Source organism: Anopheles merus, chromosome 2L (assembly GCF_017562075.2).
Source record: "Anopheles merus strain MAF chromosome 2L, AmerM5.1, whole genome shotgun sequence".
Lineage (NCBI taxonomy): Eukaryota > Metazoa > Arthropoda > Insecta > Diptera > Culicidae > Anopheles > Anopheles merus.
Window position 1 is genome coordinate 52,292,964 of NC_054083.1, and position 17,353 is coordinate 52,310,316.

The following is a 17,353-nucleotide window of genomic DNA, read 5'->3' on the forward strand; positions in this document are numbered from 1 at the left end:
AACACTCAAATCAATACGCGTTTCATTGCGATCGTACCAAAGTGGAAAGAAATTAAAAGTAATCTGTAACCGAAAGCCGGCGGAAAATCTTGTTTCATTTTGCATTCCTACACACCAACAACGAGGAGGGTAAAAGCTCGATATGGAGTTCCATTTTTCGAGGCAAAGTTCAAAATCGATCAAGTTGATTGATTGTGCTTGGTTACTTGGTTGAAGAGCGGGCAACAGCAAGCCAGCAAGGCAAATGGCAAAAAAGGAATGAAAGTAACGGAAGAAAAGGTAAAAAAAGGATTACCTTCCGGTTGCCGCCTCCCTGTGTGTGCCGGGAACAAATATGAGCTGCGTTGTTTGTCTTCGTGGGGAGGAGCAGAGGGACAGAGCAATGGACGGTGGTGGCTCGGTAAGAAAGTTTTACGTGTTTGTGTGCTGTTTTCACTCCGTTCGCCGTGCGGCTTATGCAAAAGTTTTTGGCAAATTGAGGGTCTATAAAAAGCGCCAGACAAAGAAATGAAAAATTCTCCACACTTCATTGAGCAGTTCATTCATTCTCTGCTGGCTGCCCGCCCGCCCGCCCATCCGGTCCGGTTCCGTTTTCTCCTTTCATTCACTCCCCGGTTGTGTGCCGGCTTTTCCATTGCAATCGCTACTTCTCCACTCGGTGGTGATGGATTTATTTTTCTAAACTTTATGATTTTCCTAGACTAAGTTTCGTTGCTACGCTTTGAAGCGGAGGGAATATAGGATAGCAAAAAAAAGGGGAAATTCAATCCGTTTGCCGGCGCATCCGATACCCATCCACATGAAAAGAAACCTAATCCAGGGGACTAATATGATCAACAGATTATTAGAACGATGAGAGAGTTGGCAAACAAGGGATAACATTTTCAATTCCTCGAAAAAAAGAAGAAGAAGAAAGATTGTGCAAAAGCGTGTTATTTTTCGCTTTTTCCTTTGGCTGGATTTAATGCTTGGGAAGCTCTTGTTAGAACGCGTTCCCTTTACAAGAGAGCTTCGCGTGTGCTCGAGCGCGTCATCCCGATTGCATACTTTCAGGCGTTTTAGCGTGACAGCTTTTAAGGGTGTGCTCTGCTTTGACATTTCGACCAGCCGCAGGGTGGCTGGAAGCGATAAAAAGTATCAATGTCAACGGTTGTTGCTGCTGGTGGTGGTGGTGGTGTCGGGACAGGTTAAAACGGATGAGTTATGCATAGCATTGACCTGCAAATACTTCAAAGCGTTTGTAACATATTTTATGCAACATTTAAAGTATGATGTGGAGGGGGGTTTTGACGGTGTTAAGTGTGTGTGTGTTTGAGTCTGATTTTATATTCTATTTGGCCCAAAGGCTGCTGCAAACATTCCACCCGTTGTTGGGCGACAGTATCGGAGCGTAATTCAAAGTAAACAGAGCACGCACAAACAAAACAGATGGACACTTTGGACACCGCCGCCGCCGTGGGGGTACAGCAGATAGATTGTAATGAAAACATGCAATACATTCGCCCGCCGCAGAAGGATGCTCCAACTCCCGCTCCCATGTGCTTTGTTTACCCGAAACGCGCATCCTACGCCCATTACATAAATATTCATCACAGCATACTGTATCCGGTTTCGCTCTCCCGCACGGAACGGAAGCGCCATCGCAACGCATACCATAATCATCATCATCAGCAGCAACAACAAAAAAAAGGAACAGTTCCAATCGGTAGTAAATTTGTCTTCATTGCAATAAGAGATACAGATGCGACAGCTTGGTTTGGTTTACATTGTCCACGGACATGGCCACTTACCTGTAGAACATAAAGACGACCAGCGCGTTGCCGATAACGCCGAACAGCATCATCAGGAAGTAGAATACGGCCAGCCCGTAGTGTTCGCCGGCCGACGGTGGATCGAACCGCAGCCAGAAGGGATTGATTTTGGCCACAAACAGTGGATCGACCGGCAGCACGTATCCGGACCGGACGACGTATTTGCTGTGGACGGGAAAAGGGACAACAAAGCGGAGGTGAGCTGATGAGAAATATGGCTGATTTCGCGACGAGGGGAAATCCGTACCGCATTTCCCGACCCCTGCGGCCCATTTGCAACGGGGGAGGCAAGGTAGGGTGGGGTAGTGGAATACGGTTTAGGAATAAATTTTGATTACAACGCACGGGGCGAACGGCAATCAGGAGCCGGGGGGAAGAAGTATGCGGCACTACACGGTGTCACGGTGTCTGTTTGCGACCGTTGATTTGGAAACGTTGTGTTGATTGAGTTTCGCAAGAAGAACTCGTCTCCTTTGCCCCGTAAGACGCCCTTTCGCTCCGAAAAAAGAGCCGCCGACCGAGGGCAGGGGAAGGAAGGATGATAGTGTGGCGAATTATAGACATTGCAAAACCATTCGCAACATCCGATTGTCGCGCGCTGTGCTGTGGTGTTTGGGGCAGGATTTGCTCACGGCATTGCTGCTGCTGGCATTGCCCGATTTGCGCCTGCTCGCCCGCTCGAAAGGACACTCAGGACCACCGGCACGGGTGGTGGAGGGTTAATGGAATGGAAACGTAACAACGCGCAACCTTTGGCAAAAATGATAGTGCCACCAGCTCTAAAAATAAATACCCCGCCCGGCAATGGGCAATGCTACACCACATTGGGAAATGTGGCAATAACCGTTGGCCATTCTGTTTGATTTTTTGTTGTTGGTTGCTTTGGTTTAGTGTGTTTAGTAGTGTGTGTCTTCTGCACAGTTTTGCGTTGTCCCAGGTCTCAACAATAAAACATTAAATGCGCAACAACAGGGTCCCTTCGCGCACTGCTGGCAGCGCTTCACATCGTTATTGCGCTGCGTCCTCCCAAAACGGTCCTTTCCTTTTTCTTACAAGGGCGAACAAACGCCACTTCCCTTTCCAAATATTAAGCTGTCCTGTGGTAAAAGAATACGTCGTTTGTTGTTGTTGTTGTTGTGGCGGGTTTTTGTGGTAAGCTCCAGTATCCAACGAGTTGTTAATTTGTTTCACATCCCTCGATCCTTACTCCCCTCCTTCCGATTGCTATCAATGTACTACGCCCCGAGGATTGCTTCCCGGAATTTAGAGCGCCACATCAAACTGTAATGCTACACCGAATCTGGTTCAGCGCACTTGTGCCGCTCACGCTCGGCACACAAAAGTAACGGAAGCCGAACAAAATGATGAAAATTATCGGTCGCAAAGTTTCCCTTTTTTGTCTTACAGAGAGAGAGAGAGAGAGAGGGAAAGGCTTTTTTTGCTGTTGTTCCCGTAGCCGATTTTGCGGCAACGGGCGGCATCAAATTAAACCAATAAACGCACCATTTTCTATGGCTTTTCCGGGAATAAAGATAGCTTTGAACGCGTTGCGAGCGTTGCGGTTTTCCGTATGCAACGGCGAACAGGTTGTTGGCTCAAACTGTTGCAACGTTTGTACTGAACTTGATATTCTCGAAGCAAGCTCGTTGTCCTTGAAATTGCTGCCAAGCCCGAAAAAAAAGGAAGACATTAGATCATGTAAACGCAATCTCTTCCCGGTATCGTGGAACAATTAACGGCAAGGTAAAGAAATTCCCAACTTTTCCTCCATCGCCGGAGTGCCTTTTCCTTCACACAGCCTGCTCTGTTTGTGTTTGTGTCCAGCTCGTCAGCGTACCTCCATAAAGCGTCGTTGCTGTCGGTGGCGTTACTCCCGGTGCCATTGTACACCGAGGGTGCCGTTGACGTAAGGTCAGTGCTGTCTCTTACGGAAGCTGCGGCAACGGCATCAGCAGCTGTGGCCTGCAACAGTTCCGTTGCAGCCTTTGGCAGGGTCACGGCTGCGGAAAAACGGAAAAGGGAGAGAGAGAGAGAGAAGACTACACTGTAAACGACTGATGAATGAGTGTCCTGGGGCGTTCTCTTGCTTACCGAGCTCGTTGCCCGTCCCACCGACGGTGGCCGTTCCCGTGCCGAAACTGGCGCCAACATTGAGGCCAACATTGCCGAGGACACGCTGTGGATCCACCATGCTGTAGCTGGCACTGCCACTGGCAATCGTAATTCCAGCGGCCAGCAGCAGGAGCACCCGGCGAACGAAGACGACCATCGTGATGCTGTACCGTCGTTGCTGGCTATACATTGTCCGTGGTATGCCGCGCGCAATACGCAGACCTGTAGTGTTGTGCGCTGTTTGATACGCCTCTGTTTTTGCTAAAATTTCTCCGCAAGTGCACGCGCGCAATCTTTCGCAGTAGCTTCAGTTTTAATTACGCGCACATCATCATCATCACGTGGTCGAAGGTGTCGGTGTCGATTTGGTGTGGTCGCGCAAAGTGAACGCTATACACTGCTTCGTCGCTGTGCACAATGATGGAAGGATCAGGCGGCCGGCGAACGTTCCATGCTCACGACGATGCTCCCCGGATGTGCGCGAGTTTAAGTCGGCTGAAAAGAAAGGAAGAACACGGGGGAAAAGTTACATCACATGTGTGTGTGTGGTTGTTCGCGGTCGGGGCACTTCATTGAAGGGGAAGATAATCGGCAGCCGGATAGAGAGCCATACCACCATTAGTAGCAAATTTGTAACGGATATAATCCGCCGTGCAGCAAGGTTTCCCATAAATACAGAGCGCGGTTAGTGGAAGGAAGGCGGGAAAAGGTCTACCACATCCCTCCACATGCAGTATTCATTTTGCCCCGGCGCTTCTTAATGAATTCAATGGGATTGGATGGGAAGGATGGTACAAAAGAACAAAGGTACCATCCGCCACCATCGGGAGGGGCTCATCCTATTTTGTCTACTTTGTGCGATACTTTTGTGTGCGGTTTGGTGGTCTTTTTGCTGAGCCTTTGGAGTATTGGATGGGAGGGGATTTGTGTATCACAATCCTCCTACGGCTCAGTGAATCACACAGAGGCATCGCTGCTATTGTTTTACGACTTGTGAGGCAACACAGCAGCTTTGGCACAACAGGTTCTGCGTTTGGCGAATGAGCTTTGAAAGGTTTCCTCGCTTGAAGTTGTTGCATATTTAAAGCCAGGTTTCAGGATTTTCAGGGAAGTTTCTCCAAAGTATCCCCCGAAAAATCTTTTCACCAGTTAGATAAGATTAGATTATTTTGTGAAATGATTGTATATGATTTGGTGATGCTCGACTTCGTCCTTTACAACCTAATGGCGATTTTAGACTGCATATAAATTAAGTTTGCTGCATGAAGTAGTAGTACCTCCTCTCTCTCTATGGAAGATTCATCTTTTCAGTCAATTAAAATGTAGTTAGGGTCCTTCTGGCCCATCCTTTTCACTTTATGAAGGGAGTACACATTTTGCATAATGGAGCTACTGCCGTACCGGACCCAGTGGACCGACCATCGCAACAGAAGCTACAGCGCTACATCACCAGATAATAGCTTCGCTGTGCATAAGGGCAGAAGCACCCTGATAACGCCCATGACAGACAGACAGGCAGCCGTTTGAGCGACATCAAGCCGAGATTTAAATCATACTGGAACGTTTAACATGCAAGTCCATGGGAGAACGAACGATAAGAGAATTGATTTTTCCTCTTCCCTCTCTTTTTTGTGTGTTCCTGCCTGGCCCCTAGTGCACTCGCTGTATTGTGTATTTTGTGTGGGAACAGCTCTGAAAGCGTTCTGAAACTTTACATCTCATGGTCAATGTACCTCCAGATGCCGTAGTTTCTGGTTTTTTTGGGAGGATGAGGCTACAGTTTACTCCATTGTACATTCGTTGAATGCAAAGGGAAATGCCATAAAAAGCTAGTGCTGACAGAGTGAAAGGGAGGAATAAGTGCACCACTAATATTACATGCTCGTTCCGCATTCTCGTTCCCACATAATCCAACCTCCGCGGCACGGTGGTTAAGCGTAGTTTGGAACGATCTTGTTGACCGTGTGCTGGCCATCCTCATTATGTGTTACGTTGTTTGCTGCAACTATAATTTGCAGCGCAACCGTCTCTTTTTTTTGGTGTCTGTGTGTCTTGATTTTCCTGAGGCGAGAAGTTGCACATCAGGCCCAACTTTCCAGACTTCCGAACCACTGCGTCCACTGCGTGGAGATGCCCCGATATTAACATGCGTGTGCCGTATGATTTCCGGGCAAACTTTCCACCGCGTGGTATAATGAACCCCGAATGCGTTGGCCACAAACTAGTGGTTCCGGGGAATTCCGTTCCGGCTGCAACCCCATCTGCTCATTAAAATCTGCTCCACGTCTCAAAAGGCCAAAGCAAAAAGGCAAAGGTGGGTGTGCAAAGAGCAGTGTTAAAGCGGAGAACCGTTTAATAGGAAGTGTTCTTTATCGAGTTATGATACAAAAACATGGCCAGCAAAATCACGTGCTATGCAGACGAACAAATAACATCGAAACGGATGTTTAGTCTGTCTGGAGCTGGCTGGTTGTTACCGGACAGTTAATTTAACCGACCCGTGTTCTACTTGTTACCCTTCGGTGGCCTTCGGACAGACGTCGGAAGGGGGTAACGATATTTCATTGCCTCACCACGGTTAGAATTCTTTCGTGACCCACGTTTGCTTTGGACAACCCCGTGCGTCTTATTAACCCTCTTTGTCTAGATGGTGGATGGTGCGAAGTTTGACGGCTCTTGAGCCCACGTCAGCCTCATGACCCTTTGCCAACCCCTTGGTGTGTCTGTCCGTCAAAAGTTTGGCACGAGATGGTGAGAGCCGTGTCGAAAGATAATACAATCTTCGTAAGTAACGCACCCAAGACAGTTTGCTAGGTGAGTAATAGAGTCCAATGGACTAAAAGGGGACAAAACCGCAAGCGATCGCTGGGTGTGTGTGTGTAGCTCGAGGTGATTGATGTTTTTTTTGGCTTTTGCACCATTTTGTCTCCACGTTCTGCTGCCCCCAACTCAAAAGGAACGTTCGAGACAGTGTAGATCAAACCATAGATGACTTGGTACTCTGGACGGCTGAGAGGATGAAAAATGAACCAAAAGTCCCTAAAGTGATTGGGTTGCCCCCGGGAGAGATTTGTCTTACGACCGGCGAACCGATTAGCAAGAGGAATTATGATTTTTGGCTCCACACCTGCATAGTTTCACAATGTTGTAAAGACCTAGAGTTTGCGGGCTTGCCGACTGTATTGCCCCCTTGGAGGGGCCTTTTTTCTCTAAGCGGCCAAGAAGAGCCGTTTGTTGTGACAGGCACGGCACAGCAAGATTACTGCCGCTGGGTCATGTGGGACAGTTTTTCAACCGGTGTGTAAATGAGTTAATTGAAGCACACACGCGGTAAATGTCTGCAAAGCTTTGAAAACAAGCAAGATGATAGAATAATTATGGCTGCGTTTCCTTTCTGCGGGCCATTCGTCGCGGCGCTGCTTAAGCAATATCGCAACATCCTTAGGGGGAAAGGGGCGCTTAAACAAACATGACACCTCCCGTTTAGTGTACCCGTTCTGCACAACATTACACATCAGCCGATCGACAACGCGTAACGCTTAAAGTAACGCCACCAACTGTAGTTAAAACCGTCCCAAAGGTACGAGAGTTCGCCCAGCGGCAGATCGTTTTTTGACTTTAGTAGACAGCAACAGATCGCGGCGCAGACAGATCGCGTCCGATGGCGTCATAATAAGCCGGCCCAGGTATTGTGTGTGTGTGTGTGTGTAGTGCGTGTAGTGGAAGGTTGGCAAGAGGGAGAAGAAGAGGGGAGGGAGAGAGAGAGGCAGGGCTACACTCGTTTCGGTCAAGCGAGCTTAAAACCGAAGCCCAACTCGTCTGGCGGCATCATTTCGTGGTGCGTTGCGGACGCGATCGGACCCTCAAACGCTTGTAGGAGCGTGTACTGAAGTGCGTGCAGTGTGTGTGTGTGTGTTTGTGTGTGAAAAAAGCTCTCACTTTCGTGTGTGCAACCATCCTAAGAACTGCCTGTGTAAGTTGCGTGAGAACGTTTACTTCTGTGTGTGTTTGTCTGTGCTACAAAAAACCCCGTTCACCAAAAGACACCATTTTGCTTGGAAGGGAATTTCGGTTCTGCGTGATCTCTCTGTGTGTGTGTTGTTATCTTCGCCGAGTCAATACAAATCCTGCTAGAATATTTAATGTTGTATTAAAAGCTTCGAATTCGCGGCGGAAATCACGCAGGAAGTATAAGCGCAGTAAAGCCTTCCGCCGACTGGTTTTGGGGAGAAAAGATGGAAAAGTAAAGTTCGCGATCGAGAGAGAGAGGGCCAGCGATAGAGTGCAATAGAAATTACGTATGCAGAAACCAGTTTCACCACTAGTTTCACTGTCAAGTTTCAATTTTTTTTTTAATGGGAGAGCAGCCTTGCTGTTTTGCAGGCGGAATTGGAGGATTGGAGCGGAGATGGAGGACTCCCACACACAGACCCACACTTGGCTTGGCTGTGTGCTTGCTTCTGGAGTTTGCTTGCACCAGTGTCTCGGTGTGACATAATATGCTTTCACTGCTTTCCTCACCTTATGGAGTCCTCGGTTGGAGCGCTTAGAGATATAAAAGGAGGAGAAATGAAGGAGGCATTCGTGTGTGTTTGCATGCAACACCAAATCCCGCATATGCAGGAAGGAAAAATAAGGAGCTGCATTATTAATGCACTCATGCTCACCACTATGGGGTGGTTTTGCCGAGAGCGAAAAGACGAAAACAAAATAATACACCTGCACGATGATGAAGAAAGGGTGGGAGTCCTGAGCAGTACCTGAACCTGTTGACTCGGTCGTTTTTTTGTTGTTGCATGGTTCCTTGTTTTTTTAAAGGTTTTTGTTAGATTAGTGGGTGCCTTGCCATGGCGACTGTTTAGCACGAGGAGTGTGAAAAGAAAATCCTCTTTCATTTTTGGCTTTTTTCATGCTCATGCTGCTGCTGCTGCTCCTGCTAGTGTCACCTGTCATCCGATGTGGAGGAGACTCTGCGGGTTTTAGCATTCATTTTAAATGTAGCAACACAGCAACCGATGCATCATCATGGCGGGTGACTGTTTGCTGCAACCGGAGCGAAGGAGCAGCTGCGGTTCTTCATTCTCACGGGTGCATTTTCCCGTGACAGTGCAAAACAACACAATTGCAGTGTGCATCCCATGTACGCGCGTGTGAGTGTGTGGCATATTGTCAACCGAAATTACTCAACACGACACCCTAGGATTAACTGGACCGAAACACACTTCGTCCGCAGTGAGGCAGGCTTTGACGCCGCTCTATCAACAAAAGACTCCGCCGTCACTGGCACTTATGTCACTGGGCATTGCATGAAGACATTTCACGTGTGGTATATCAACGCAAGGCGATCGTTTTATTGGCAAACGCCACCACTTGGAGACGCTTTAAAGCACGGTTAAAGCTGCACGAACTTGTAACAGGCGCATGATCAAATTGGATTGGAAAGCGTTTTAAAAGATCTTGATTTAGTTTGGCGCAAAAAATCATAAACAACGCATTAAACTTCTGCTAGAACCACCCAAACAAGACCACCGTGTCAGAGTCACGACCTTACTCAAGCTGTTTTGGCGTAGACGGCGTACCTGTTTCTTCGCCGAGGGCGTTTTTTCGGTTGTTGGAAGCTTGCTAGGACGGGGGAGTGTGGGACGCAAACAAGGCAACGAAGAGTTGGATCTGGGTCGGTGCGCTAAAGCTCCACAACCAACACGGCCACCAATAACTCGGCCGGTGCGGCAAGCAAGGCCACCGAGTTCGATCGTGCGTGGTGGTACGCGCTTCGACTTCATGTTCCCGCTGCTGCTGCTTCTACTTCTTAGCGGGCTGTGGTTGCCCACGTGGCAAGGTTAAAGCGTAAAAATCTAAAAAATACAATACTGCATACTGTCTACTATTCTGCAGTAATTTGTGGGAATGACTGCACACACCTAGCTGCAGGGTATTAAACGTTCCCTGCAATTTGGGAGCGTAAAATATGCAGCAAAATGCAGCAAAAAAACACGCATTTAATAATTGCCCCCGGGTGTGAAGGAAAGATTTTACTTTCAAATTAAACTTTTCTTAGCCCCCGCTGGACATTGACGTGTGTCTGCTAAAAGCGCAGCACCGTAACGATCTCCCGCGCGCGCGCATTTTCTGCGCTCACAAATGAACGCAAATTTAACGACACCAGCAATTGTGGGGCGCCAAAATAGCCAGTGCCAGTGCGCCACTGTGGCAGCTCCAGCGAAAGCGACCGTGTCATTATGGGGGAGGAATGGCGCAATGTTTAATTCCAACCGCCGGAAGCGTTTCCATTTCCTACAACAAAAAATGGCATCCTTCTAATCAGAATCAGAATAAGGAATTTTTTTGGGGAGAGATGTTTCACAGTGCCTGACCATGGGTATTTCAAAGATGGGGGGGGGGGGGGGGGGGGGTGCGGGAATCGCATCCGGTTCTACCCGGGGACCTCCCCAAAGCAAAGCACGATGTTCCGTTGGATAAATACGCTATCAGTGCGGTTTCGGTGATGTATCCCGCCATGGGAGTAGAAGCAATGGCCGTAATAGTGTTTACCGTGGGATCATCGGCAGTGTGGGATGTTTCGGAAATTTTCCAGTATGCTGAACATCTCATGGTCGAATCAACATTTGCCAGCACCCCAACAGTGCCTTGCGTTCGTTCCACAAAGCTCCCTGTGGAATATCTTCCCGTGTACCCTTGGCATTGGGTACAGCTACTACACCACTACTCCTCCTCGGAGCAAGCAGGCCGGCAAAAAGAGCAAAAATATCGTTTAAGCTTCCAGCTTCTTAGATTTATCCATCTCCCCCGCCACCCGAAAAGAACACACTCATGGTCTGTTGACAAGTACCGGCAATGCAGCATTTCAATTCGTTGCTGTTATACTGAGAATAAGCACTCAAGGGAGACACGCCGTCGTACTGGACCGCAACTACACAGAGCAGAATGGGGGGAAAACCGAGTAAACATCATGCTGGTGGCTCTTCTGCTCTGTTTTGGTGTGCATATTTTCATGGTTTTTGCGTAGTGACGAAGCGTATAATTCAAATTCACTCGGCCTGTTTTGAAATGGCCGTGCAACCGGACCTTCGCTCGACCGTGCTCCGTTTAATTCGTGCCATTTTGCTGGCAGAATTGAACCACGAGAGCGTGTGTGAAGCTTTTCTTCCGCACGATAAGCCGGCGATAAGAATGAGTAAACGTTTAATGAGACCCGAAAACGTTCAACAGCCAATGGACGACGAAGCAATGCTGATGTTGGGAACGGAAAAGCTTGATCGCGCGCAAAATGTCGCCAAATCGCTCGCAAAGATTGTTATTATATCGAAGCCTAATTGTTAATCAAAATTGAATCACTACTAGTGCCCACGGAAGCCTCTGGTTCTGATGTTTTGGACCAAAAAAACAAAAACAACGCAACCCGGCGTTTCTCGGTAGTGTAACAGCGTGACATCGTTTGGTTATTAAATTACATAGCACCCGCACGGATGTTTTTTCCTCTCTTTTGCTGCTCCTCTTCGAAAGGCAACGTTCGTTCGCTACTCCTCTGCCGTTGATGTAACCGAGGAGCGCGCCCTTTTTTCGGTGTAACGAACATAATGTTGACAGTTTATTAAATTTTAAACCTCACTTCGACCGACGATCAGCAACGCCAAACTTTACCGGCTAGTGGCACGGGGTGTAGTGGCTGTTCTAAAATGAAAGCTTCGCCCCCACCTTCACCCCCGTCTCGCGGACATTCAACTTTCAGTGTCAAAGTGATTCGTCCCTTGTTTTCCCCGACAACGGGGGAAAAACGCACAAAAAGCGTTAAAGCGTTTTACGGGATGATTTTCTGAAATTCATCGCAACGTGGTCCAACGCGGGTGCAACATAAAACCACAATCACCACCCGGTCCCCGGTGGGTCGGAGTGAATGAATTAGTAAGTGCCTCCCCCCCCCCCTCTCTTCATGTACCGGCGAAATGTTCCGCGTTTAGTTGGCAGACGATAAAAGAGCCATCGCATATTTTTGGCAAGGTAATTAGCTTTTATGCCCATCTCCCCCTCCCCTCCGGTAGCAAACGCCGGGGGGACACTAAAACCGATGAATGAAAGCTCAATGAGTGCGCAATCCGGCCGCCCGCTGCAGACACGGTTCCAGCGCAAAAGGTCGTAAACCCTTCGGTGATTCTGTTTGGTGGAAATTAAATCCTTTGCAGAGGAAAATGATACTTTCACGGCAGTCCCACGCTTTCGCTTTGTCCCCCCCCCCGCCTTTTTGCAGAGGTTATTGCCAATATACATCACCCGGAGGAGGATGCACGGCACGAGGTGTGTGGAGGTGTGTGCGTACGTGCATAACATATTAGACGTGCTCAGGCAGCCAGGCAGGCAGGCAGCACAGAACCACTTTTGTTTACCTTTTTTTTTTCTTCAAGGGGTTTGAAACAGCTCAAGGGTTAGGTCCTCACATGCTTCACAGGGCAACAACGAACGGTGAGATACGATCCCTTTTTTCCCGTCTATTTATTTTGGGGTTATATGGCTATCAACCCATCAACGGTAGACACCTGGCTCGGCGTTATGCAAGGGTTTGAGGAAAAAAAAATCGGATCGAACTGCTGGAAATTTAAAATCTTTCAATTTAATAAATCTGCTCCAAAATTGGGTAGAATCAATCACCGCCACCGCTTGGTGTGCAGAGAGTGCAAATGTCATAAAACTTGATCCGAACAGACACACCTTCCGGGTGAGCATCCTACGCGCAGAGTGGTTGAGCTTGAAAGCAAGATGAAGGATGTTTTGACTTCAAATTAAATGTGACAGATGCTGTACGGTACCGAACGTGCTAACGAACGAACGAACGAACGGGTTGATTGCAACCATATCCACCTGCGTCCGTGGGAACCCGCCCGCTTGAAACAACAAGCACATGCTGGGAAGTTCCGGATCCGAAGCAGGCCCTGCGTGGTGGGCAAAAGGTGGTTTGTCATTTATCTAAAACCACGACTGTTATTGCGTCGCTAACACACACACCCCAGTAGGCGATGGCATACGTCACAGCCAAGCAATGCCACGTCACGACACGTTCCAACTAATGAGAGCATCGGTGAGGGAGAAGGTTAAAGTTTTCTCACTCTCGTCCTCGTCCTTTGAAATCTTTCGTCCAAACACAAATTACACTTTCGCACACTCATCCTTCTTCTTCTTCTTCTTCTCTTCGTGCCATATTTCACAGCGGAAAGGAAGCACCGCTCACGGGACACCATGACGTCCGGGAGACGCAGCTGGATGGTGCTGGCAGGGGTGCTGCTAGTGCTAGCGGTGATTGCCGCCCCGGTTGGTAGCTATTCGCCGTTCAAGAAGGGACCGCAGCACGGTTCGTTTACTCGCACTGGCTCACCGGCGGCAGCTAATGGCGGAGCTGTGCGCGAGCGGGAGCGGGAGCGCGAACGGGAGCGCGAACAGGAACGGCTGGCGACACCGTACGTGGGCCCGCTGGTTGGGCTGGAGGCGGGCGGTAAGCGGGCTGCCAACGACTTCCTGGAGGACGTCGGCAAGAATGTGTTTGACACCGTTTACCACTGGAAGGTGATGGACTTCATGTACCCCTCGCTGCAGCTGCGTAATAACGCCATCCGCACACGGTAACGGCTTTTGGAGCATGCTTTACATTGACCTCAAAACGTGACTAATGTTCTCCCCTATTTTGTTACAGTGAATTCATCCCGGAAAACAATCTGCCCCTCGGTGTGGATCGGTTCCGTGACCGACTGTTCATTACGACGCCCCGCTGGAACCCGGGTGTGCCGGCCACTCTGTCCTATCTGCCCCTGCCGGCCCAGGACCGCAGCCAGCCGTTGATGCCGTACCCTGACTGGAGCTACCACACGTCCCCGCGCAATCCCGACTGCTCCAAGATGATGTCCGTGTACCGCATTCAGGTGGATGAGTGCGATCGCCTCTGGGTGCTGGATGCGGGCGTGACCGACACGCTGACCAACCTGCAGCAGGTCTGCCCGCCGAAGATTATGGCGTTCGATCTGCAGAACGACGAGCTGCTGTTCACGTACGTCCTGCCCGAGGAGCAGGTGAAGGAGGACTCGCTGCACACCAACATCGTGGTGGACGTACGCGACGGCCAGTGCGAGGATGCGTTCGCGTACGTGGCGGACGTGTGGCGCAACGGCATCACCGTGTTCGACATGCGCAAGTTCAAGAGCTGGCGCACGACGAACCATCTGTACAACCCGAACCCGCTGGCCAGCGACTACAACTACCAGGATCTGAACTTCCAGTGGTCGGACGGTGTGTTCGGCATGTCGCTCGCGCCCGTCCACCGCTCCGGCGACCGGATGCTGCTCTTCCACCCGATGTCCAGCTTCATGGAGTTCCAGGTGCCGGCCTCCATCCTGCGCAACGAAACCGTCTGGGAAGGGTTCGGGCTGGCGGCGAAGGCGTTCCAGCCGGTGGGCACGCGCGGCCGCATGGGACAATCGTCGACCGCGGGCGTGGGCAAGAACAACGTGCAGTTCTTCACGCTCGTGCAGCAGTCGGGCGTCGGCTGCTGGGACCTGGGCAAACCGTACAATCGCAACAATCTCGGCGTGGTGGAGAAGAACGCCCAGAAGCTAACGTTCCCGAACGATCTGAAGGTGGACCGCGAGCCGCAGCAGTCGCTGTGGGTGATGAGCAACAAGCTGCCCGTCTTCCTCTACGACAAGCTCGACTACACGCAAACGAACTTCCGCGTGCTGATGGCGGACGCACGGAAGGCGATCGAGAACACGGTGTGCGATCCGCGCGTCCCACCCAGCCTGGCGTTCGATGCCGCCCAGCTCGAGTGCGAGCTGGAGCTGTAAGGGGAGTGGAGAAGGTGCCCTCGTCCTCCCACCGCTCCCAATTCGCACTCATCCTCCCGCCCGACGCCAAACTTTCGCGTGACAACGCGCGTGGGTGTGAAGCCAAAAACAAACCATTACCAACACCTTCTGTACCCTATCCCCCCCCCCACAGAAACGATCCTTATTTATCTGTTCCTTTCGGGTGGGTGGAGACGGGGGGCCAACTCCAAAACTTTATCTCCGCCTCGAGCCCCAATCGAACGCAACGCTCGCTCGCTCACAATCGGGACCGCGGTTAGCCATTGGTGAAATACATTCCTCTATTTAAGGATTAAGGGCACGGTTGTACCACCTTCACTTCGCGCCGAGGACGAGCCAGGAATCCGAAACATGCTCTTCTTCGATTGTTTGGGTGGGTGGGTGGAAGGGGGTTACGGACAAGGTAACAGGGACACACGGGGCGGAGTAAACTTTCCAAAAAAGGGACCGTAGATAAATATTCCCCACATACAGCGCCCCAGGGGAATTGAAGGCCGACGGAACGACGCAACGACGACAATGCCCTATGCGATGACCTCCCTCCCCTCTCCACCGTGTGGGGTGGAAAAGAAGGAGCACAAGGGCAATGGTAGGAGTGGGACGGGGGAATTTAATCAGAAGCTGTGAATGCAGCGAACAATGTTTGCTTCTTATTGCTTGCCCACGGATGTTCGTCGGTGCGAGCAGATCGTTGGACCGAAAGTTCTTCCACTCATCGTTAATCATCTCCAAGTGGAGTTGCATCGTTTGTATTGAACAATTCAGTGAACCGAGTTCGCTGGCAGGGGGGGGGGGGGGGGTGAGGGACTGATAAAGAGATGTTGAGATGTATCATGTCTTCCCCCCCCCCCCACGGTCGGTGCAATCAGGAAGGCATTATCGGGACTCCACCGGGGACTGCGAGCAAAAGGATGCTTCACCTGCACACACACGCGGAGACGGATTGAAAGTAATCCTTAATAAGAAAATAGTAGCCCTCTCCCCCCCCCCCCCCCAAAAGGACTCCCCACTAGTCAGAGCATCGATTTACGGGGCCGTGTGTAGATAGTGAACCTTCCCCCGTAATGTGATATGGGAACGTTTCTGTTGGCCAACTCTCCCCAAGCGCAAGATGGATTGTTATCGTTTGCCATTTTGGATCAATCGCAGACGACCGACCGGGTTTGGCGTAGGAGTCTCATCCATTTCGTCTAAATGGTCACAGTTCTCCCACCTCCAAGGTTGTGGGTGGTGGCATTTTATGCTGTTACCTTCAAATCCAATCTTGCGCGTTGCCGCTACTGGCTTGACAACTTACGCTGGACCGTTGCGCGAGTACGCGAAGAGGGAGCAGAAAAATCCAATTTTCAACTCAACAACAGCGATACAAAAAAAGAGGAGATTCTGCTCCACCTTATTCAATTATACCCGGCAGCCGAATCGATGTAAGCGCGCCGAGGGCAGCAGATTTTGTGAAAGCTTCGCCGGCGACCTTGAAGCGCAAATGGTGCATTCGCGTCGAGGGCAGCTTCCGCAAGCGGGCGCTTTATGCGCATTATGCAGCGTGGTCCTTACTGCCGACCTCGACGCTTTTCAAGTGCAACTCCGCATCCTGAGCCAAAAGTATGGATTCAGTGAGGGATTTGTATAGGTGTATGTGTGTGTGTAACGAAACGATTGCCGTTGTGCGGTTGTGGCGCTGGATATTCCCGGGACAACATTTTTTAATTTAAATTTTTGATTCCACTGGATGATGATTCGTTCGTTAGGTGCAGGTTATTGCAACGATCGACAGAGTTGGTAGTAAACGAGATATCAACTGCCGTGTGTGTGTATAAGGGAAGCAATTAGTAACATCGCGATGATGCTCATGAATCCAATCAAACTTTTGGGCTAAGTTTAATAGTAATCGCGAGCGAAACATTCACCGTCGATACCGCCACGTTACGCTGGGATAACGTTGCATTTCGAAGACTACAAAGTCAATAACAGAGTGCACTTATTTATACGCTTTTCCACTTGGAGATGTCGAATGAGGGACCGCTTTTAAGGGTTTTCGCGGCATGGTTGGTAAACGATTTAATTTATATATTAAAAGTTATTCAAACATGATGACATCCTCCTACCAACTCACTGTAACGATGCACATTCCTGGAGCATTTCTGAGGACCTGATAGTCGATGAATGCGTTTGTGTGTGTGTGTGTGTGGTCAGTAAATAAATTTAATGGCGCTCAAGCTGATTGTGGTTCTTGCCTCATTTCACGCTTCGCAACAAGAACCAGCAAAAAAAGCATCTCTTTTATGAACCAATTAAATTAAACTGAGAATCACTTAACGTTACCACGGCCGTTGGCCGAAATGGCAAAAAAAAAAAAAAAATAGCTCAACAAAAATGGAAAAAGTTTCCCTCCGTGCTTCTCGCTTGGAAATCATTTTATGGTTCAACTTTTTTCCCTCCAACTTCGGACATAAATAATTATGCAGGAATGGTGCGTTTGTTTAAAAATCATTCTGAAATTTCCTCACCATTCATCATTCCATTAAACTATATTGATAGAAAAAGGGAGATAGAGATAGAGAGAGA

General features: G+C 49.6%; 2 protein-coding genes across 6 annotated transcripts in view; one reads left to right on the forward strand and one right to left on the reverse strand.

The window, feature by feature from the left end:
- LOC121593173 (opsin-2) overlaps positions 1–17,353 on the reverse strand; it is a 57,421-nt gene that overhangs the window by 15,996 nt on the left and 24,072 nt on the right. For all 4 annotated transcript variants that reach the window (XM_041915316.1, XM_041915317.1, XM_041915318.1 and 1 more), the window contains exons 2-4: positions 3,903–4,418; positions 3,649–3,811; positions 1,791–1,976 (exon numbers count right to left, since the gene is read on the reverse strand). In XM_041915316.1, the coding sequence (XP_041771250.1) occupies positions 1,791–1,976; positions 3,649–3,811; positions 3,903–4,113 (560 nt within the window). In that variant the 5' untranslated portion in view covers positions 4,114–4,418. The remainder of the gene's footprint in view (positions 1–1,790; positions 1,977–3,648; positions 3,812–3,902; positions 4,419–17,353) is intronic.
- LOC121593174 (protein yellow-like) lies at positions 7,727–15,084 on the forward strand. 2 transcript variants are annotated; one of them, XM_041915319.1, is made up of 3 exons: positions 7,727–7,896; positions 13,144–13,552; positions 13,624–15,084. In XM_041915319.1, the coding sequence occupies exons 2-3, from the start codon at positions 13,173–13,175 to the stop codon at positions 14,765–14,767; spliced, it is 1,524 nt and encodes a 507-aa protein (XP_041771253.1). In that variant the 5' UTR covers positions 7,727–7,896; positions 13,144–13,172; the 3' UTR covers positions 14,768–15,084. The 2 variants fall into 2 exon arrangements, with proteins under 2 accessions (XP_041771253.1, XP_041771254.1); XM_041915320.1 differs by lacking the exon at positions 7,727–7,896 and adding an exon at positions 12,926–13,014.